The sequence below is a fragment of the Callospermophilus lateralis genome, unplaced genomic scaffold (genome assembly GCF_048772815.1).
Source record: "Callospermophilus lateralis isolate mCalLat2 unplaced genomic scaffold, mCalLat2.hap1 Scaffold_177, whole genome shotgun sequence".
Classification (NCBI taxonomy): Eukaryota; Metazoa; Chordata; class Mammalia; order Rodentia; family Sciuridae; genus Callospermophilus; species Callospermophilus lateralis.
The window spans coordinates 1371361-1393833 of record NW_027512821.1 but is presented as its reverse complement, the minus strand read 5'-3'; the positions used below and the strand labels follow the sequence as shown (position 1 = coordinate 1393833).

Sequence of the window (22473 nt, the reverse complement as noted above, 5' to 3'; positions counted from 1 at the left end):
TAAAAAAGGTTGGGGACATGACTCAGTGGTTAAGCGCCCCTTGGTTCAATCCCAACCCTGGTACAAAAACAAACCAACAAACAACAACAACAAAAATCCATAATGCATCCATTGCTGGGCATGGTGGATCATGCATGTAATCCCAGTGTCATGAGAGGCTGAGATAGGAGGATCAAAAGTTTAAAGCCAGCCTCAGCAATTTAACAGGTCCCTAAGCCACTTAGCAAGACCCTGTCTCAAAATTAAAAAATGAAAAAAGGGCTGGGGATGTTGATCAGTGGTTAAGTGTTCTTGGGTTCAATTCCTAGTACTTAACAAAATAAATAAATAAAAACAAAAACCTTACTATAAGGCTATTAAAAAAAAGAATGCATACAAAAACTAGTGACATCTGAATAATGTCTGTATTCTGCTTAAAAGTATTATACTGGTACAGTTTTTTGAGTTGATTATATCCAGTTTTGACATTGGCTATATTTATAGGTGAAGGGTACATAGGAATCTTTATGCAAGTTTCTGCAACTTCCTGTGAGTCTATGATTATTTTATTTTTTTAAATTTGTTTATTGGTGCATTATAATCATACATAATAGTGGGATTTATTGTTACACATTCATACATGCACACTATATTTATTTTAAAATAAGGATTATATAAAATGAAAGCATTTTTCTGTATCCTGATTGTGGTTACATGATTCTATACACGTCTCAAAACTCATTAAACTATACATACAAAAAGTCAATATTATCATACATAAATTTTTAAAAATGTGGTCAAACAAAGACTTCTTCAGATTAACAAAAGCTGAGAGAATTCATTACTACCAGAACTGTACTATATGAAATCTTCTTTTAAAAAAAAATTTTAATTGTAGATGGACACAATACCTTTGTTTTATTTATTTTTATGTGGTGCTGAGGATTGAACCCAGTGCCTTACTCAAGCAAGCGCTCTACCGCTGAGCCACAATCCCAGCCCCTATATGAAATCTTTTTTTTTAAAGAGAGAGTGAGAGAGAGAGAGAAAGAATTTTAATATTTATTTTTTAATTCTCGGCAGACACAACATCTTCGTTTGTATGTGGTGCTGAGGATCAAACCTGGGCCACACGCATGCCAGGTGAGCACGCTACCGCTTGAGCCACATCCCCAGCCCCCTATATGAGATCTTAAAGGAAGTTATTCAGGTGAAGGAATGATAGCCAACAGGCCCTTGTATCTACCGCAACAATGATTCACAGAAATGGCTAAAATGAAGCAAATCTAAAAGAATGTGGGTCAGTGGTAGAGTGTCCCTGGGTTCAATCCCCAGTACCCAATTCTAAAAATAAAATGAAAATAAAGTAAATGTATTATTATTGATTCATGGCCTTGCACATACTAGTTAATCATTCTACCACTGAGCTCTATCCTTAGCCCTTTTTTTTTGCTTTTAGAATTTTGTTTTGAGGGCTGAGGTTGTAGCTCAGTGGTAGAGCGCTTGCCTTGCACGCATGAGGCCCTGGGTTTGATCCTCAGCACCGTATAAAATAAATAAATAAAAAAAATAAATAAATAAAATAAAAAACAAACAAACAAACAAATAAATAAATAAATAAATAAATAAATAAATAAATAAAATATTTAAAAAAATATTTTGAGATATGGTCTTACTAAGTTCCCTAAGCTGACCTTGAATGTGTGGTCCTTCTTCCTCAGCCTCCTGAGTAGCTGGGATTACAGGTGTGCTCCAACCATGGCCAACTCAAACAAAAACAATTTTTTGTTTGTTTGTTTGTTTTTGGTACTGGCAATAAAGCCGAGAAAGAGACCCGGAGGCTGAGCGTTGAATGGTGGCTTGATCATAAAAGACGGACTCCCCGACCAGGCCAGGTTGGAGGACCCACCTTCCAGACCTGGGATGAATACATTTGTGAAAGGAGTCCCGGCAGCTTCCCGGAGCCCTGGCTCTTCTCTGTAGTTCGGAATTTACAGGGGGAATTCCTGGATTTACGTGGAGCTGTGATCCCTAAAGCCAGTAAGACTGTGGAATCATGGGCTGGCAGGGGTCAAGCAGTAGCCCTTGACTTGCCAAAGATGAGGAACACACAGAGACTGTAAAGGACAGCAGAGGTGAGGCTGAGATCAGAATGGTTGGCCTTCAGAGCCCCAGCACTGGCCGGCTGGCTGCAGCATCCCCAGAGAAGACAGTCGGCCAACTTCTTACTTGACCTGTATGGGCAGGAGAGTTCTAGGCCGAGTGAACACAGGTCTAACTTGACTCGCCAGAACGGGGAGCCATGGCCTCTGAGTCATTCCCAGGCTGGGGCCAGTTACAGACTCAGAGACCCAGCAGCCCCCGAAGGAAGGAGAGGGTAGGTCCCCCAGGAAGGACTCTGCTATGTTGCCCGACACTTACACCCTTTATCTTTCTCTTGGTTTCTCCCCAGGGACCTAGGACTGTGTATTGGGGAAAGGGAAACCATCAGACTCCCCAGGGGCTTCTGGAAGCCAGCTCTGAACTAACCCTCAAAGCCACTGTGCTCCACCACCCGTGCCAGGGCCGTGGAGGTCAGGTGACAATGACTGTGCTCCTCTGCTGGCCAGCCCAGCGGGTGCTCGGATCCACCTGTGGTGATTTCCCTAGTTCTGGAATGCGTGTGGAAGGGATGGACGTGCCACTGGCACAATCCCGGCCATGGTTTTCTGACCTGAGACATAGAACGGTCATTTCCTTCCAGGTGATAGGAAAGGCCAAGTGGAAGCCACTAGAACACCTCTATCTTAAAAAAATTCATAAACCAAAAGCACACTGCATTTTCAGAGGGATTTCAGAGGTCACTGTCACCATCAGGACTTGAAAGACACAGGAGTGGTGATTCCCACCACATTCCAACCCGTCTGTTTGGTCTGTGCAGAAGGTTCAGGGGGATGAGTGTGGGTTATTATAAGGTTAGTGACTCTATTGCAGCCACCATCTAGATACGGTGTCAATACCTGGTCCCACGGTCCCAAACCATCATGTGACACACTCACACCCATCGTAAGCCACCATGTGACATGCTCACCTCCATCCCACACCATCAAGTGACACACTCCAATCCCCAATTCTGGCGTGCAGCTACTGATCTGGAACTTGCCTTCCTTCCCCTTCCCTGTCCATCACGGCCATCACAAGTGACTTTCTTAGATCTAAAAAGGAGAGCAAGACACCTTCACTGTCCTGCCTCAGGAGTGTATCAACTCTCTAGCCCAACGTTCCAATTTAGTTCACAGAGATCTCTATGACCTTCCTCTTCCACAAGATACCACACTGCCCCATTACATGGATGTTGTCACGCTGAAGTGGTGATTGTCCTACACTCGGTGATCCAGGTGCATGTGAGGGGTGGGAGGAGTAAATCCAGCTGGAATTCAGAGCCTTCTACCTCAGCAAAATATCTAGGGGTCCAGCAGTGTGGGTATGCTGAGATACCCTTCTACAGTTGCTCCATCTGGTACCCCTGCGTCCAAGAAAGCAACCTGGTACCTATTGGGCACCTCTGCACTTTAAAGATATCGTATTCTTCATTTGGATGTGTTGCTCTGACCCATTTACTGGGTGATCAAAAAAAAAAAAATCCTGCTATTTAAAAAAAAAATTGGTTCCAGGGATTGAACCTAGGGGTACTCTACCACTGAGCCACATCTCCAGCCCTTTTAATTTATTTTGAGACAGAGTCTTCCTAAATTACTAAGGCCGGCCATGAACTTGTGATGCTTCTGCCTCAGCCACTTGAGTAACTGGAATTACATGTGTGTGCCACAGGCCCTGTGGAAAAACTGCTAGTTTTTCTTTTTTTTTTTTTTTGGTACCAGGGATTAAACTCAGGGGCACTCAACCACTGGGCCACATCCCCAGCCCTATTTCATATATTTTTTTAAAGAGAGAGTGGAGAGAGAGAGAGAGAGTGAGAGAGAATTTTTTAATATTTATTTTCTTAGTTTTTCGGCAGGCACAACATCTTTGTTTGTATGTGGTGCTGAGGATCAAACCTGGGCCGCACGCATGCCAGGCGAGCGCGCTACCACTTGAGCCACATCCCCAGCCCCATATTTCATATTTTATTTAGAGACAAGGTCTCACTGAGTGGCTTAGTGTCTTGCTTTTGCTGAGGTTGGCTTTGAACTCACAATACTCCTGCCTCAGCCTCCCATGATACTGGGATTATAGGTGTGCACCCCTGTGCCTGGCCAAACTTATATGTCACTTTTTCTATATAGCAGGAAGAGAATGTAGAATATTGGCAACTTTGAGGGCATATAAATGATTATTTGGGTAATGAATAGTTCCAGAATTGTGTGTGTGTGTGTGTGTGTGTGTGTGTGTGTGTGTGTGTGTGTGTACGCATGCTGGGGATGGAACCCAGTAGATCTGACCACTGGGCTACATCCTCTTTAGAATCTGAATGAGCCCCAGGAACACTATCTTGGAAGGGACATCTGTCCAGGGGCAGTGACCTCCAGCCTACTTTCCTGAGATAGATAAGGGCATTTCAAGGTGGGGGTGGACAAGAACCCAATCCCTTTTGCAGCCTCCTCTTCACATAGATCAGGGAACTCTGGGGGCTCCTGGTGCTTGGGTGGGCAGAAGCCACCAGCTTTCTCCTAGGTCATGAGCCTGACATGCCAAAAACCCCACCGTGTCTTGGAGGCGCCCTTCTCTGAGCCCAGCAAGCCCCAGAGGTAAGTCCTCCTGCAGGACTGCTTCTGTGACTCTTGCAGAAAGCCACACCTCATCCTGGGGGCGGATGTCACATCTGGGATGTGACCTGGCCATCAGCTGTCCTGGGTGACAGGTGTGCTGTTGGTGGCTTCTTTTTTTTCTGTTCAGAGGCTGACACAGCTGATATGACATCTGACACTAGAGCCCTGCTTCTTGCTGAGGTGGACATTAGGGTCTTGATGTTGCCTAATGCAGACTGGAGAGTGGCCAGGGGGCTCTGCACCCTCCAGGTGCTTTAAGCAGAGGAGCACCCCACAGAGGAAACCCATGACCTCCACAAGAGGCTTTGCAGAGATCCAGGACAGCCCTGAAACCCAATGGTCTTCCTCTTCGCTCAACTCTTTGCAATCTCCCTCTGCAAGCTTTGGTTTGACCGACCTCTAGACTCATGCATCCAGCCACCACTCATCGATCCACTCTCAACCATGCAGACTGCCTCAAGTAGTCATTTGCCTACACTCATAAAAATCAGTTTGTCTCCTTGTGTTTTAGAATTAAAATGTGGCAACTCCCTGGATCCTGAATTTGACCTTAATATAAACTACAATTTGGGTCCACAGGTTCCTCCAGCAGGACACTCAAGAGAACACGGCATTCTGATTTTGAGGATGCTGATCACTTGGTTCACAATTTACATTTGTTGAAAAAAATCTGCAAGTTTGTGCATTCCCATTACCACTTAATATGAGTGTTAAGTTCAGGTTTACTCCATTCCGTGTACCCTATTGACCCAAAGGGGAATCCCTCTCTCATAATGGCGACAATTTATTTTGTTGTTTACAGGAACTGGGATTTACCACCTCAACTGCATTTTCTCCGAAGCTTCACTCTCCACCAAATCCACTCCAGTCAAAATAGCCATCAGCAGTTATGCAGTAAATGAGGGCAGAGGCAAGACCTGAACCCAGGACTTCTGAACCCAGGACTTCCGACTCCAGAGCCCTTGTGCTGATTCCCTAGAACATTTCATTTCTTTTTTCCTTTTGGAGATGTACTGAGGACTAAATCTTGGGGTGCTACATTAAGCCACATCCCCAATCCTTTTTACTTTTATATTTTTGAGACAGGGGCTCACCAAGTTGCTGAGGCTAGCCTCGAACTTGCAAGGAACTGCCTCAGCCTTCTGAGTGGCTGGGATTACAGGCGTGTGCTGCATCAGACTAGAGCACTTCTAATAGTGAGAAGATGTGCTTCCTGCCATGGAGAGGCCCATCTGTGTCCCATCTCACTCCGATTAGTCAATGACATAACCTTCTGCTGGACAATTATATATAACCAAAGACAGATTGGCGCTGCCGTCCTGGCTCCCACTGCCTCACGCCAGCCCTGCGATCCTTCATTTTTCACAGAGCCAGCAGCCGATCCCAGGCCAGGCCCGGCCTCAGGCACTGCCCAGTGTGTCCCTTCCCAAGCAGGTCCCAATAGAATGAACGGGCAGATGTTCAGTACTTGCTGAGAGCCATTAGCCACTTGGTATGACAATTTCCTTGCCAGCATACCCCATGTTGCTTAGTGGAAGGACTCGTGGAAATAGGACTTGCCTTAGACATTTTGCAGTGACATTGCATGTAAGGTGACCTTGCTCAAGGACCAGGGCGGATCCGGGTTTAGGGCGGATCAGGGTTTTAGGCTCTCCTCAGATTTAGGGCCTTCCTGGTTTAGGACAATGCGGGTTTAGGGCGGTTCCAGGTTTAAGAGTATTCCTGCTGGGAATAGGGTGTATCCTGCTGCCTGAGTTCCCCTTGTGTTCTCCCCGGATTCAGAGAGTTTTTGGGAGGCAGAGAACGTGGATTTCCCCAGAACGTGTTTGGAGAGGGCCGGTGTGAGTTCGGGAATAAAGAATTGCTGTTTGAATCTACAAAGCTGTGAGTGGCTCATGATTTTGTGCCCAGCCAGAGTGCGGCAACTACTGGAAAACACGAAAACAGCAGACAGATGTAGCTCCAAGGTGGAGCACGCATTTGGCACTCACAAGACTCTGGGGTCATTCCAGCCCCCCAAGTTTAAAAATAAATAAAAGCAGAAGAGAGCAAATGCCAAGGAGCTTGCATTGTTCAGCCTGGAAATGAAAACAAGGACCCCTGGAGTGTGGCCTAGGGGCAGAGCTCCCACCCAGCAGGCATGAGGCCATGGATCTGAGCCCCAGCCCTTCAAAAGGAAAGGAAAGGAACATTGACACAAGACAAATTAGAATAGAACCAGCAAATAACAGAGGGGGGCTCTGGGCTGCAGGTGTAGCTAAGGTGCAGATCTGCCTTTTTTTTTTTTTTTTTGCAAGAGGCCAGGATCCATCTCCAGCACCTCCCCCTGCTGGGCCACAAGGTGGTGCAGGTTGAGTCTGAGTATTTCTAACCATTGGAAGTGAGTGGCTGAATTTCCTGGGGGAGGGAGGGACTGGCCACCAATAATCAGCAATGAGCTGGCATTCTGTAAGAGCACCCTTAGCCTTGGGTGGCAAGGCAGCAGGGTCCCTGGGCCCAGTGTTAAAGTACACCTGGAGTGGGGGCAGGGCCCTGGACTCTGCACTACACTGGGCTTCTTCAAGGAAATTGACTACAGATGTGTCCTGGGGTGTTCCCAGCCTTGGAGAGGATGGAGAATCAGGCTCCTGATGACCTGGTGAACTGGTGATCTCCTAGCGTGTGCCAAGTACTTTCCATACAGTTTTCAAATCTCCATGCCAGACAAGACCAACTGGTCATTCTTCGCTCAGAGACACTGTTGCTCACAAGAGAAGCCATGTGCCCAGTGAGACCCAGACTAAGAGCTCTGGGTAGGATGGGCAGGAAAATTTTCAGCGGTCCCCTGGTATCCACAGGATATTTTTTTTTTCTTTTTGGTACTGGGGATTGAACCCAGGGAGTCTCTACCACTGAGCCACATCCCCAGCCCTTTTGCTTTTATTGGGAAACTGGGTCTAACTAATTGCTGAGGCTGTCCTTGAACTTGAGATACTCCTGTGTCGGCCTCCTGGGTCACTGGGATCACAGGCGTGTGCCACCACACTCAGCCCTCCTTTTATCTTTTAATTTTGAGCCTGGTATAAGGGATTGAGCCGGGCACTTTACCACTGCACTACAGCCCTGCTCGAGGAATACAATATGCAGGAGGATGTCACCATGGGCCCTGGGGAGGAGCCTAACACACCTGGCAGGCTGTGCTTCCTGCCCCTTGGGAGCCACTGTCATGTAGGAAGCTCAGCCCTCCTGAGACCACCAGGTTGAGAAGGAGGCCCTGGTGGGCAACAGGCCATATACAGAAGAGGACCGGAGGGCGCCGGTTCATTTCTCCACTCAGGAAGTGCTTCCTCTATCTTACACTAATTCCTATATATGAGCAAGGTTGTCTCTGGCTTCTGGTCTTTTCCAGTTTGATACCTGTTCCTAACCTACAGCAGCTCTCACTTACCATTGCTTTATAAATATTTACATATGGAATATAGCTCCTTCATTGTTTCAATGTTTTTTCAGAATTGTCCTGATTGTGCTTTTTCCCTTTCATGTGAATCAGCTCGTCATATTCTATGCAAAATTATCTGGGGATTTTGGCTGAGAGTACGCTGAAATCATACATTAATTTGGGGACAGCTGGCATTGAAATTACACTGGACTTTTCCGCCCACCGGCAGGGTGCTCAAGGGCATTCTCTGACGGCCTTTGGTAAAGTTTCCAGTTTTCTCTTCTGAGGTTTTCCAAATTCTGGTTGGGCTCTACAGTGGACCAAATTCTTTACAAGTTTAAAGTCTGTCCTAACCCCCTGCTCCCTCACCCTTTCAAAGGCCTCTGCAGGCCCTTCTGCTTACACGATTGTTACAGATTGCTTACTTTTTCCAGCTGTTCCCAAGTTACATCCTGTGTGTTTCCACATGTGTTGGGTGAAGTCTGAAGGCCAGGCTGGGGTTTCCAGTCCTGCTTGGGAGGGGAACAAGGTTGGGCAAGGATCTAGGAGGATGGGGGTGGGCAAGGGCACTGGGACCCCAGCCTGGGGAGGAAGAAGCCTGTTCTTCGTCCCTGGGAGGTGGCCTGTCTGGAGGGAGGGCATCTGCAGGCCCAGGGCTGGGGAAAGGGTGGCTAAAAGCTAGGTCTCCCTTCTTGGGAAAAGGGTGGGCAGCAGCCAGCTCCTCCATCCTGTGCCTTCATGCATGTGTGTGTGTGTGTGTGTGTGTGTGTGTGTGTGTGCGTGTGTGTGTGTACGCGCATGCGTGTTCTGCACATGTGGCATCCCTGGGGCTTTCTGTTTCTAGCGGCTTCTCACGTTTTCCAATCGAGTGGCCTGCGTTCAGAACCCAGCTCAGCCACTTCCTGCCTGCAACCCAGTGTCCCCGAATGACATCTCCTCTGAGGATCAGGGCTGAGAAATTCTCTGTCCCACAAACTGTGAGCTTCACGGGAGGCGGGGTGAGAACTCTTGCCCATGGCTGCACTCCAATAGGCACGTGACTCATGGCGGGTCTAAACAGAATTCACTCATCCATCCTGCTGGGGAGGGGTGTGCCCTCTGGGCAGAGAACATTCCAGCCTGAAGGACAAAAGGGACCCAGAGCCTCAGTGGGAAAGGGCTTGGCCTGTTTGGGCTCCAGAAAGAAGCTGGAGGCCTGGGGTGTGGCTCAGTGGTGGCGCTTGCAGCTTGAGGCCTGGTTAATCCCTGGCACTCCCCAGACAAAGCAAACAGGACACAACAGGGTCAAACACAAGAGGTGGGAGCCAGTGACAGGGAGGGACCTTCTCCTTAAACAGGCTGCTCTCCTGAGGACAAGAGCTGGAGGCGAGGGGGCTCTCCCAGCTGCCCGGGGGAGAGACACTGGGGCCTATGGGGCTCGCAGGCCCCTTCGCACCTCGTGGGGACAGTCTGAGCTCAAGCATCTGAGCTCTGGCATCCTTACTGTCGCCCATATCTGATGGTTACCAAGACAGTAGAAGAGAGTACATTGTAGGTCTTATAGCCAGAGAAACAGAGTCCAAGAGAAATGACCTACTCCTATTAAAGACAGGTAGAGTCAGGCCGGGCTTGGTGACCCACACCCGTAACCCCAGAGACTTGGGAGGCCAACACCTCAATCCGTCCTGTAGGCCACCATGTTTGTGGTACTTAGTTACAACAGCCCTAGTAAACTAATACCCTCTGGAAGGAGAGGAAAGCCTGTGTGAGCCTCCCCATGCAGACCTGAAGCTTCCTAGAGGAGGTGATGGTGAGTGGGGCACTGAAGGGTGGTAGGAGTTCACCAGGTGGGGAAGTCAGAACATTCCAGGCAGCAGGAAGTACATATGTAAAAGCCAGGGGAGGCTGTTTTTTGGACCTCTTTGAATTTCCTGCCTGCCCTGCCCAAGTATCTGAGATCCAGAAGCTCTTTGGCTCTGAGATAATGGAAACATGACGTTGACCAGGGAGCCCCTTGGGCCCAGGCCATGAGACACATCACTCTCACGGGTAGGGGGCGCACACAAGCCTGCCCACGAAGCCCGGCTGGCTAGGTGGGGGTTGGCTAGGTGGGCGCAGGCAGGAGGAAGCCCCAGCTGTTCCTCAGGGTCCAAAGCCTCTTCTTATTGAGGCTAGGGTGGGCCATTCTGGGCTGGCTGGGGCTTTCTTGTGGTTCCAAAGGATGCACAGCACCCTGGAAGGACACTCGGACACAAGTGGCTCTCTATATAAGTACTTTATTTTAATTACAATATTTCCACACAAAACTACAGTAGCACAAAACATAATACAAAAAATAGATTCCCACCTCCAAACCCCACACCCATGTGCCCACAGAGAAGCAAGTCCTGTGGCTCCCCTGGTCTTGGGAGTGCACTGCCCATCTCCCCTTGGCCTTGACACTGTGGAGGGGCAATGGGAGTGGGGACCCTGCCTCTGCGTGGGCCTGGGCTTCTCCCCCTACCCCCGCACATCCTGACAGGGAGTGCCATCTCCATTTCCTCTGGCTAGACTCCAGCCCAAGACACTTGCTTCTGGCTGGTAATGTGACAGTTTCCAGGACCACCCTTCCCTGGGGAAGGCAGGAGGATGGGGCAGCAGAGGCACAGGGAGGCACAGGGATGGGAAAGGCCCACCTCCCAGGTGGCTGGCTCTAGCTCCTTCCCTGGTTCCTTCTTATCTTTCTCCCAAAGAGCTCCCAGGCCTTGAACTTGTTTGTGAGTAACAGGGGCCTCACCTGGAGCCTACTTGCAAGCCTCCTGCTGACCCGAGCTCACAGAGCAAGGCTGAGCTGTCTGCGCCTCTTGGACAAGGCTTCCTCGGTAAGGGGCGCGCCATGGGGCAGGGCCTAATCTCTCACGGGGCTGCTGTGCGGCTGCAGTCGGGTCCACCTACTTGGTGGAGCCTGAGCATCTGCTGTTGGGAGGAGCTGTGGCCTCTAGAAGGGGTGACCTTCTTGGTCTCTTGACTCCACGGGCTAGACTGGGCTGAGGAACCCTTCCCTTAGCTTCCTGTCTAAGGAGGGGAGCCTGTCCAGCTGCAAGGGCCGTCCTGATCTAAACCAGGGGGCCTTGATGGCTAGAGCCCAGGGCGAGGGCAGCGGCATCTAACTTCTACTACCCAGAGTCACAGCCCTGCAGGCCAGAGCTCCTGGGGGCTAAGGGGTGGCCCTGTGAGCATCAGGAGTGGGAGTATGGCCTTGGGTTCCAATCAGGACACTTGGGGGCTCCACTGAGGAGGCCAGGGGCTGCTGGGGCAGGGGTCATCTCCTCAGCACAGCCCAGACCGCAGCCTCAGATAAGGCACTAGAGAACTGGTCTGGAAGCTGACCAGGCTGGGGGCTGAGGATGGAGCTCAGGGGAGGATATGGACCCTGCTGCAGACAAGAGTGGCATTCTCTTTCCTCCTTCCCTTGGGGGAGAGGGATCCTGCAAGGCAGAGCCCAGAATGGCTGGGGTGGGGAGGTTGCTACAGAGAAGCAACAGGTCCCGGGGGTGACCCGAAGAGGTAGGACCAAAAAAGAAGGTCTATGGTCAGCTGCGAGCATCTGGTGCTTGGAGGGCCCTGTGCTCCAGCTGGGGTGCCCTCAGACCTGGCTTCATCTGCCATAGCCATCAGTCCCCTGCTGTGACTGTGGGGATGAAATCTTCCTTGCTGGGGTTTCCATGGTTGAGCTCCGGGGACAGGGGCAGCAAGCTGAGAGCAGCTGGCCATGAACTGGGCCTCTGCCTGGCTCCCCCATTTCCTGTCTGTGGGTGACCATGCAATAGTAACCACAGTCAGAGGATTTGCTTAGTGGCCTGGGGCAGGTGTGTGTGTGTGTGTGTGTGTTCCTGACTCAGCCCAGCCTTGCAGTGAGGGGGTAAATCAGTGGGGCTTCCTTTGTCCACAGGTTATTTAGGAAAAAAAAAAAGAAAACATAATAAATATAACAATCCTTCCCTCAAAAAAAAAGTGTTTTAAATGCATTTTTCCCTGAAGATTTCCAGTGTATTCCACAATGTTTAAAAAATAGTTTCCCCAAAAATAGATCTTAAAGCATTTGACACAGTGGTAATTGTGGTCTATGTGGTGCTGGATGTGGGCAAGGGGGCTGTGTCCCCCGGCCCTTGTCGCTGTGGGGCCCAGGCCTCGTGAGCCACCAGCCCGATACCCGAATGCCCACTGGAGCTGGTGCTCGCTGGGACGCCGGTCTGCACAGGGGAGCAACTCGGGTATGCAGAGGACCCCCACCCGGCCCAGTGCCGGCAGCAAACCCTCCAGTTCGGGGAAGGGGCCCTGGGCGGCCAAGGGGTTGGAAGAAGGGGCAGACTTGGCAGCCTCCCCTGGGGGCTCATCCTCAGCCCCTTCCTCTCTTCCGTCTTGGCTCTTTGTGATGAGGGTTCATGGGTGACCCAAGGGGGCAGTGGAAGTGTTCTGAGAACTCTTTGGAATTGGAGAGGGGGCCGATGACCCTGAAGTGAGAGGGGCTGTGGGGGTCGGTGATGAGGTCTTCGTGAGAGCTCTTGGGCGTTCGGACAGAGCACCAGACCTTTGAGGGAACAAGGGGGAGAAGCTGGGGTCACTGTGGGGCCCTGAGGCCGCCAGACTGGTCCCACCACTGCAGGGGTGGAATGAGCCCTCGCCTGGTGCTCACACCCCAAGGACTCAGGAAGGCCCGTGGGTGGGTCAAAGGGGAGGCTGGAGTGCGCCTATGCCCCTCTCTGACGCAGGTGTCACCAAGCTGTGTCTCTTCAGCCAGAGCCAGTTCTCTGTCTGATACCAACGTACCAGGCTGGGATTCTGCCTAAACTCCACTTTACAAATCTTGGATTTAGTCCAGATTTCATATTTTCTGGGTAGGACACTCTCTCGAGAGGCAGCTCTGGGAATCAACTGAAGGCCAACTCAAGTGCCAACCTGGTGGGTCTTGATTTCTTTCTCCCCCGGTTCTGGAGACTGAATCCAGGGCTGCTCTCTCACTGAGCTACATCCCCAGCCCTTTCCATTTTCTATTTTGAGACAGAGTCTTGTTAAGTTGCTGAGGCTGAGCTCGAACTGGTGATCCTCCTGTCTCAGCTTCCCAAGGAGCTGGGATAATAGGCATGCATTACCGTGTCTGTCTATGTTAAGAAGTTTCTAGAACCCCAGAACTAGGAGGGGCCTTCTCCACCACATACAGGATACTAGTATTCTTTCTTGGCCCTTCCTTGAATCTCTCTAATGACAGGAAGCTCACCTCCTCACAGGCTAATGACCTGAAGACGGTCTGATGAGTTAGGGAGCTGGTGATTGGAGGGGACCTTACCTGTTCCCCTAATGAACTCACCTGTGCAAACCCCAGGAAGAAGAGCTGGTCATTGGTGAGACCCAGTGTGGGCAAGGTCTGCTCCTCCCCGTTCTTCTTTACCCAGTTCTGGTAAGCCTGGGAGGAGAGAAGGCCAGAGGTTGAGGGCAGCCAGGACATAGGGGCGAGGGGCTAGTGTGCAGGCCAAGGCTGGTTTCTGGGTTCTGGGCCTTGGCTCAGCCTGGAGGATCCCTCCTCTTTCTCTGCTTCCTCCCTAAAGGGGAGTGCAATCGACCCCATGGCCTAAAACGCCACACAATGCTGATGGCTCTCCAATGTGCACTTTGGCACCAGCCTCTTCCCTGATCTGGATATTCAACTGCCTTAGCTGGACACCCAAGATCACATCCAACTCAGCATGGCACAGAAGGAAGAAGTCATTTACATGAACCCTCACCAAACCTGCCACCATAGGATGGCACCACCACCCTCCTAGTTACTCAGGCTCAGAGTTCCCCCCAACTCTTCCAGCCAAGCCAAACACCCCAAAACTGACCCTCCTCACCCTTCCCCCTCTAGCCTGGGTAACCTCACAACAGCTTCCAACGGGTCTCCCTAATTCAGAGGAACCGAGGACACAAGCCTGGTCCCCTCCTCATGTGGCAACTCGAGCGAACCGTCTAGGGCAAGTGTTGGCAGACCTCCTCTGTGAGGGCCGGAGTAGATGTTCCAGCTTTGGGTCTACCGGTCCCTGTTGAACTATCCTCCTCTGCGCTCAGAGTGCAAAAGTAGCCACAGGCAACCTGTGGATAAAGTGTGGCCAGGTCCCCCAAACCTACGGGGACAGGCTGGGGCTGGATTTGCCCATGGGCTGCCGGCTTGCAGACCTGCCTTAAAGAAGGAATTAGATGATATCTCCTGTTTGACTCTGTAGTGGTTCTCACTGTCGCCAGAATAGAACCAAGCTCCTTTCTCAGTGACAGAGGCCCTTGGTCCTGACTCCTTCCACTACCCCCTGCCTCTGGCCCTTTTCCCTTGATGAGTCGCCAGGTTGCCTCTCAGGCCGGGACCTGTGTCTGAGTCACTTGGATTCACCTCCGGCCACCTGAGGGTGCAGGTCAGGGGCTCAGAGACAAGCCAATGGGCTCAGATGGTAGCGCCTTACTCCAGACTAGGATTGGAACCCAGAACTGGCTCTGTGCTCAGTGTCCTCCTGGGCCCTGCTGCCCTACCTGGCAGTGGGTTCCCCCGCAAAGGCAAGAAGGGGCCGGCTCTGCAGGTGGACCCTGCCCTGGCTCTCTCCTGGGACTCTCAAGCAGGTGGTCTCCAAGCAGAAGGTGCTGCGTCCACAGTCAGTGCTCACGTCCTCCCCACCCCCACCGACAGACGAGGAAGCCGAGGCACAGCACTCCTGCAGCTTGCCAGGTGTTTCTACGCTGACCTACTGATGAGGCATCTGGACAGATTTGGACCTGGACAGGTGCACAGGGGGGAGCAGACCCACCCGATAGGCCACCTTGAGGCCCCCGTTGTCTGCGATGTTGTCCCCGAGGGTGTGGCGGCCGTTCACCGGCTCCCCGTTCACGCTGTAGCTGCTGTACTGCTTCACCATGCACTCCATCTGCTGTTTGAAGGCCTCCACCGAGGAGTTCTTTCACCAGGGCCGGAGGTTTTCATCCTTGCCATAGTCCCGCCCTGTGGTCAGAGCGCAGGAGTGGCACTATCGCTCTTCTTCCCTCCCAGTGGGAAGTGGGTTCCCCTGTCTGACCCCACCCTCCAGCCTGTACAGGGACAGGATGCCCATCAGAGGGCCAGAGGACGGGCCAGACCGAGTGGGAGAGGGTGGGGAAAAGTGGCCAGGCAGGCGGCCATGTGGCTGTACAAAGGTTTGAGGCGCAGGGTGGATCTCCACTGGCCAAGGGCCTCGGATCCCAAGGAATGGAGTCCAGCAAGGGGCCAGTGGAGTTGGCAGAATCAGGAGCACATGACAGGCCTGGTTTCCAGGGTCTCTGCCACTTCCTTCTTGTCCCCGAGCAGGGCTCAGTTGAGGAAGACCCTGGACACTAGCTGCTGAGGAGGGTGTGACTTCCACATCTCTGACTCCTGACTCCTACTGAGCACCGAGCACCCAGCACCCTGCAGAAAGTGCTCACTATAGCCTTCACACGATCCTCCCCACCTGGACCTGTTGCACCCATTTTGCAGATAAGGAGACGGAGGCTTGGAGAATGATGTGACTTGCCGAGGTGAGAGCATTTGGCAAGCGGCCGAGCCAGGGTTTAGACTCTGGTCCTTCTCTCCAAGGCTAAGTCCCAGGGAGCAGAGGCAGTGGGGCTAAGAAGCTGATGGGCTCTGTCTGGAGGGACCCCAAGGAATCTGTACCTTGATCATCAAAAGCGTGAGTCAGCTCATGGCCCACGACGACACAAATGCCACCAAAGTTTAAGGCCCTGGAGGGAGACACAAAGTGAGAGCAAGGCCTCTGGCTCCTGCCCTGCCATGTGGCCCTCACTTCTTGGGCCTGAGATGTAGCAGGGGCTCTGTGGGACACAGCCCTGGAGACAGTGGGAGGCTGGGCAGTCTAAGGGAGCCAGCTGTGCCCTGTGGGTGACATGCACTTGCTGGACACTCTAGAGGATCACTGTCCCCTCCCACAGACTACAAGTTTTTTTTTTTTTTAAAGAGGGAGTGAGTGAGTGACAGAGAGAGAGAGAGAGAGAGAGAGAGAGAGAGAGAGAGAATTTCAACATTTATTTTTTAGTTTTCAGTGGACACAACATCTTTGTTTGTATGTGGTGCTGAGGATTGAACCCGGGCCGCACGCATGCCAGGCGAGCGTGCTACCACTTGAGCCACATCCCCAGCCCACCAGTTAAGCTTTAAAGCAAACGAAGCCTGGGAATGGGCCAGTGCCTCTTCCCAAGCTCCACACAGTCATCCCGGGAGTCCAGCTTCTAGGACAGCACCCTCACTCCGCCAACTCCCTGGCTGCAACTGCTCTAAGCCACCGTCACAGCAGTATTTCCCACATGGGGCTCTTGACTGCACGACTGTGCCACGTTTCCCGATTGCAGGAGCTTTCGGCCCCAGAGACTCTTGGAGGGAAGGCAGGGGACAGGGGCTGCTGCGCTCTGCACCAACGACGCTGCAATCCTAGGCCACCTGGGCCACCAGGGCACAGATGGCTCAGTGAGATGGCTGTCAGGGTCAGCTGCAGACACAGGGCAGGCTGAGGGGCAGGGGATCCGTCGGGGCACCAGCACCAGAGATGGCCTACTTGGGCGAGGAGCGGGTGTAGAAGGGCGCCTGCAGGATCCCAGCCGGAAACACGATCTCGTTCTTGGTGGGCGAGTAGTAAGCGTTCACCATGGGCGAGGTCATGCTCCACCTGCAAGCAACAGGTGCGTGAGAGCCCAGGCGGTGGGCAGAGCGGAACTCTAGTGGGTACTCCTTGACCCCAGGACCAGGTCAGCACAAGGACATCGGGCAGCACTGTTTCTGAGGGGGAAGCTAGAAAACACCTGAATACCTATAAATCAGTGATGTCACCTCAGAGGGTGCCACACGGAGGCGCTCACAGACAGCAAGAGGGACCATCAGATATTGAACTGAGGTTATTTTTGAGGCTTGAAATGTGTCTAGCAGCCGTTCTAAGGTGTGGTCTAAAGTGACAGTCCCCAAGATCCTCTGGTTTATGATGTCAAAACTATTTTCATTATAACATTGAGACACTCTGTCTCTGCCACATGTTGAGATCTGCATCATGGTACAAAAGCAACCTTGGATGACACTGCTGCCGCCTGGGCAGGGGGCCGGGCAAGTCCTAGTGGCCACCTGCTCCTTCCCTAGCAGGTGCTCCAACCAAAACAAGCCAGCGGGTCATTTTCGTTGACAACACCCAGGAAAAAGTAGCCTAATCATTAATTCCATTAAATCTCGACCCCCAAGTACCAGTCTTTTTAATATCCTGTGTGACCAATGGGGAATACCCACGTGGTGCTTCAGGTCTCTCTCATCCTCTTCGGATGACCGATCAGCCATGGAATTTTGGACTTGGGCAACAAGGCAGACATGTTCTTGAAAATGAAAAAGGAAGCTTAGCACCTCAGGGGAACTAATTCACATTTTGTCATTTATTACCAATGATAAAAATCTGAGGTTTCAAGAAAAATGAAGTTTCAAAGAAATATTAAAATTTTGGAAAACTTGTATTGACCATCATGAATTTGATAGCTTCCCAGTACTTTAAGACTTTTCTCAGGAGGTCAACTATGATGTTAACTAATGTGGATTTTTTTTTTTTTGGCAGAAGTATATGAGAGTGGAAAATCTGTAAATCTTAATGGAACCACGATTTTTTTTTCTTTTCTGTTTTTTTTTTTTTTTTGTACTGGGGACTGAACCCAGGGGTGTGGAAACACTGAGCCCCATCCCCAGCCCTTTTTTATATAGTATTTAGTGACAGGGTCTTGCTGAGTTGCTTAGGGTCTTGCTAAATTGCTGAGGCTGGCTTTGAACTCATGATCCTCCTGCCTCAGCCTCCTCAGCTGCTGCGATTGCAGGCGTGTGCTACCATGCCTGGCAAAACACTATTTTCCAAAGGACCAATGCATGAGCCATTATGTAAAAAATCCAAAAAGTGCAAGACAGATCAATGATTTTAGTGTACAGGGTATGAAAAGTTCATGAATAAGTTTTCAGATTTTTCATATTATATTTTTTGGGGGGAGGGCAAGGAGGTTAATGGGGATTGAACTCAGGGGCACTTGACTACTAAGCCCCAGCCCCAGCCCTATATTGTATGTATTTAGAGACAGGGTCTCACTGAGTTGCTTAGTACCTCACTTTTGCTGAGGCTGGCTTTGAACTTCTGCCCATGCCTCCTGAGCTACTGGGATTATAGGTGTGCACCACCACGACTAGTTCAGATTTTCCATAATGCATTAATCTTTCCTTCCTTGGGGACTGAACCCAGGGGTGCTCTATTACTGGGCTTCATCCCTTGCCCTTATTTTTTACTTTGCTAAATTGCCGAGGCTGGCCTTGAACTTTGGCTCCTTCTGCCTCAGCCACCTGGGTAGCTTGGGTTGCAGATGAATACTGCTGTGTCTGGCTAGAAGACAAGTTTAAGTGAAAACTTTTAATCTAAAACTTAAGAAGCCAGGTAAATTGGCAGTAGTGTCTGTGCCATATTCTGAAGGTGAAGGTCCACCTACCTTCTTATTTGTTAGGGGGACCCTCGTTGACAATGGAAAACTTGGAGGAAAAAGATGTTTGAACCTCCATTGCCCACAAGAGGGCACCAGAGGCAAAGAGGACTCGTTCTGACTTGGTAAGATTTATCCTGTTTCAGGAGTGGAGGGACTAGTACCGGGCTGACTACATCTAACTTTCCTGGGGAGACCATTTTAAAAAGAAGGGTCTTTCTCCAGATTATTCTGACTTAAGATCTGGGGTAGAAGTTAGGCTATGGCTAGGTGCAGTGGTGCACAACTGTAATCCCAGCAAATTTGGGAGGTAGAGGCAGGAGGATCACATGTTCAAGGCCAGCTTCAGCAACCTAGTGAGGCTCTGAGCAACTTAGTCCAACCCTGTCTCAAGATAAAAAATTAAAAAGGGCTGGGAATTTAGCCCAGTGATAAAGCACTCCTGGGTTCAATCCCCAGGAACTCCCTACCCCCTGCTGCAAAAGCCCCCACAACCAAAAACTACAACAAAAAAACGTCAGGAGGCAACCCCCACACCCCCCCTCACATTTTTGGCAGTGCTGGGGAGGGAACCCAGGGTCTCAAGTACTAGGCATGTACTCTACCGCGGAGCTACACCCTCATCCTTGGAGACTATTTTGGAAACTGCTCTCCAGGGGACACTGATGCACAGTGGGATTTGCAGTGTGTTAAGTGCTGGGTCATCAGCGCCCATCTAGAACCTTTCCCAGCCCTCAGTGGGACAGTGGGAGAAACCACTGCTCCTGTTTGTGAGGAGTTATGGGACACTCACCCATACGGAGGGCCTCCTGTCAGGGCCTGGCTCTCCCCAGTTCCCACACTGGATTGCTTCAATGACCCAAGAACCAGTTCCCTTCCCTGCTACTTCGAAGATAATGAAATGAAGGCTCTGAATGCTGAGGCCATGAAGCTGGGATGTGGTGCCAGGCCCCCTCGGCCTCAGAGGCCAGGTTCACTCTGCCAACGGGCTGGGCACTGCGGCACCCAGACTGGGGCCAGGATGGGATCTACTTTGGCTTTTTTTGAAGAAGATTCTGGGGATTGAACTCAGGGGCACTGGACCACTGGGCCACATCCCCAATCCTCTTTTGTATTTTATTTAGAAACAGGGTCTCACTGAGTTGCTTAGTGCCTCGCCATTGCTGAGGCTGTCTTTGACCTTGCGATCCCCTTGCCTCAGCCTCTTGAGCTGCTGGGATTACAGGCATGTGCCACCGCACCCAGCAGCTTTTGGTTTCTTAATTTGAAAAGAGGGCCTCTGTGACAGTCACACCTGGCACCTGACAATGGGTGAGGAAGGCAAGCTCAGTGGGGTGCATCCCTATGGTGGGGAATCAAGGCCTTCCTGGCCGGGTCTGGGGGACTCACTGGTCTCTGTTGGGGGATTTCCTGAGCTGGTCAGCGGTGACCCTCCATGAGAAGTTGAAAAATCGCATGGCGTTCTCAAAGTAGAGGTCTGGAACTGCCGTGTACTGAGGAAAGAAGCAGAGACACAGATGGGAGCAACCCCAGAGGAAAGTCAGAAACTCAGACCCCACGAGGTGAAGGGATGGGTAGGCAGGCCCAGGGCCAGAGTGTGGGCTCGGAGCTGCAGGCTCCGCCCCTCTGAGGCTTCTAACCTGCTGGGCCCAGCAACAACTGTCTCCTTCAGGGACCTGACAGTGTCACAGTGCTGCAGGATGCCCCATCAGTGGTTCCCTTGGGCAAGAAGTATCTCCATCACTGTCCTACAGGACTGTGATGATGGGTGTGTTCTCCGTGTGTTCTCCACCTACACTGGCCAATATGGTACACTCTGGTGACAGGTGGCTACTGAGCATCTCAAATGTGCTAGTGTAATTAAATTTTAATTAACTTAAGTTTTGATTAATTAAATAGCCCCCCATGGCTGGTAGCTAACAAATTGGACAGCACAGATTTAATGAACCACACTGGAATCTGGCTCTGAAATGTCAGGGGACAGGCGTTATCACACCCCCCACCCCTGGGCCCGGCCTCTCAGCTCCTGCCAGGTGCAAAGCCCTCCCTCAGGTCCACTCCAGATCTTGATGGCGTACCCAAGGGCTGTGGTAAAACACTGGGCCCTCAGGGGCAGGCCCCTGTATGTGGGCCCTGCCTGAGCCGTCTCCAGGAGACTCTGGGTCTCGCATCAGGATGACCCTGGGGTGTCTGAAAGTATTCTCAAGAAACATGGCTGAAGAATGAGTCTCCTATTCTCAGAAGTAATTTTAATAGTCTTAGGTTTTAAATAGAACCATGATGAGAGGTTATTATGATTTCAAATATGCCTGAATTTCACTTATGAGAAGATAGCAAACTATCATTTGGGGCAAAATCACAACCCACTTAAAGGGGTGATGTGCCAAAGGTTCTGGCAGCAGAGAGGCAGTAATCCCCCTCCGCCTCAGTGGAGCTTCACTGTGCATTTGGGATGGCTGCCTCCTCTTTCCCATCCCCATCTCAAGGTCAAAATTTGAGGTCCAAGTTTTCTCTGAGGAGGTTGGGGTACGACCCTGAAGACAGGTGGCCGTTCTGGGGCAGAAGCGGGGGTGTGAGGGGCTTCACTTTCTCCCCCCACCACCGTGGTGTTTTAGGGCTGCGATGCTGGCCAGCTGACCCCAGCCCTGTGGGCTCTGGGCTCAGGGTCAGGTGCTGCACCTTTTAGGATCTGCTTCCCCAAGTCTTTTATTTTTTTTTTAATTTCTTAGTTGTAGATGGACACAATATCTTTATTCTTTTATTTATTTAATGTGGTTCTGAGGATTGAACCCAGGGCCTCATGTGTGTGAGGCAAGCGCTTTGCCACTGAGCCAACCTCAGCCCCGCTACCTCCCCCCCGCATTTTATGCAGTGCTTGGGTTGAACCCAGTTGGAGTCATGATGGGAGGCTAGTGCTCTCCCGCTGAGCTAATCCCCTGATGGCTGTCATGATGCCAGGTCAGCCTCCCTGCCTCCAGAAGCCCTGGGCGCCCCGCCCACCTTGGACCCTCCCCAAGTGGGCACTTGGGATAGCAGGGTGTAAGCCACTCACGTCGTTGAACAATTTGTCCAGTTCCTTGGGGTTCATAATGAAGTTGGGGTAGCCTATCATGTTGCAGATGGCGTCCGCCTGGATGGGAGGGACACAGAGGACTGAGCACCCGCGATGCTGACCAGCTGGCCCCAGCTTTCTGGGCTCTGGGCTCAGGGTCACGTCAAGGGGTGGGGGATCAGGCTCCTCCCCACTTAGGGCTTTCACATCTTTTTGGAAACATTCCGCCCTTGCCTAACTTATCTTTTTTTTTAATATTTATTTTTTAGTTATAGGTGGACACAATATCTTTTTTTTTTTTTTTACTTTTATGTGGTGCTGAGGACTGAACCCAGTGCCTCACATAGGCTAGGCGAGCGCTCTACGGCTGAGCCACCACCCCAGCCCCCAGTTAATCTTTTGGGTTTCTGATTAAATGTTGCTTCCCCAAGGGAAGCTGCTATGGTCCAAATGTGTCCCCAAAGTTCAAGTGTTGGAACCTTTGGGAGGTGATGAGGTTCTGAGATTCTGAGGCTCTGTCCCCTACTGCTGGGGGACTGGGAGCTGTGGAGGGAGCAAGCACCACAGTGGCTTGGTCCACCTCTCTTGTGCGTGCTCTCCTGCCTGTCCACCTTCAGCCAAGAGATGTGTGACACTGGGCTTTAGGCTGTCCCCCCAGCCTGCTAGACTGGTCACAAGGCAGGACAGCATCCATGCGTGCCCAGGGGAGAGGCTGGCCTCTCCTAGCCCTGCTCTCTCTCTGCTGCTCTTGCCCGGTGGAGAAAGCCTGGGTGGCCAGAGCTCCC

The 22473-nt window shown here is 51.3% G+C and overlaps 1 protein-coding gene across 1 annotated transcript in view; it reads right to left on the bottom strand.

Annotated features, from left to right (window-relative positions):
* Positions 1-12490: 12490 nt before the first annotated feature.
* Positions 12491-22473, bottom strand: part of LOC143640306 (endothelin-converting enzyme 1-like) — a 40399-nt gene continuing 30416 nt past the window's right edge. The window contains 7 exon segments of the mRNA XM_077108155.1: positions 12491-12694; positions 13472-13567; positions 14934-15124; positions 15812-15879; positions 16707-16817; positions 20026-20129; positions 21689-21766. Of these exon segments, the coding sequence (XP_076964270.1) occupies positions 12503-12694; positions 13472-13567; positions 14934-15124; positions 15812-15879; positions 16707-16817; positions 20026-20129; positions 21689-21766 (840 nt within the window). The 3' untranslated portion in view covers positions 12491-12502.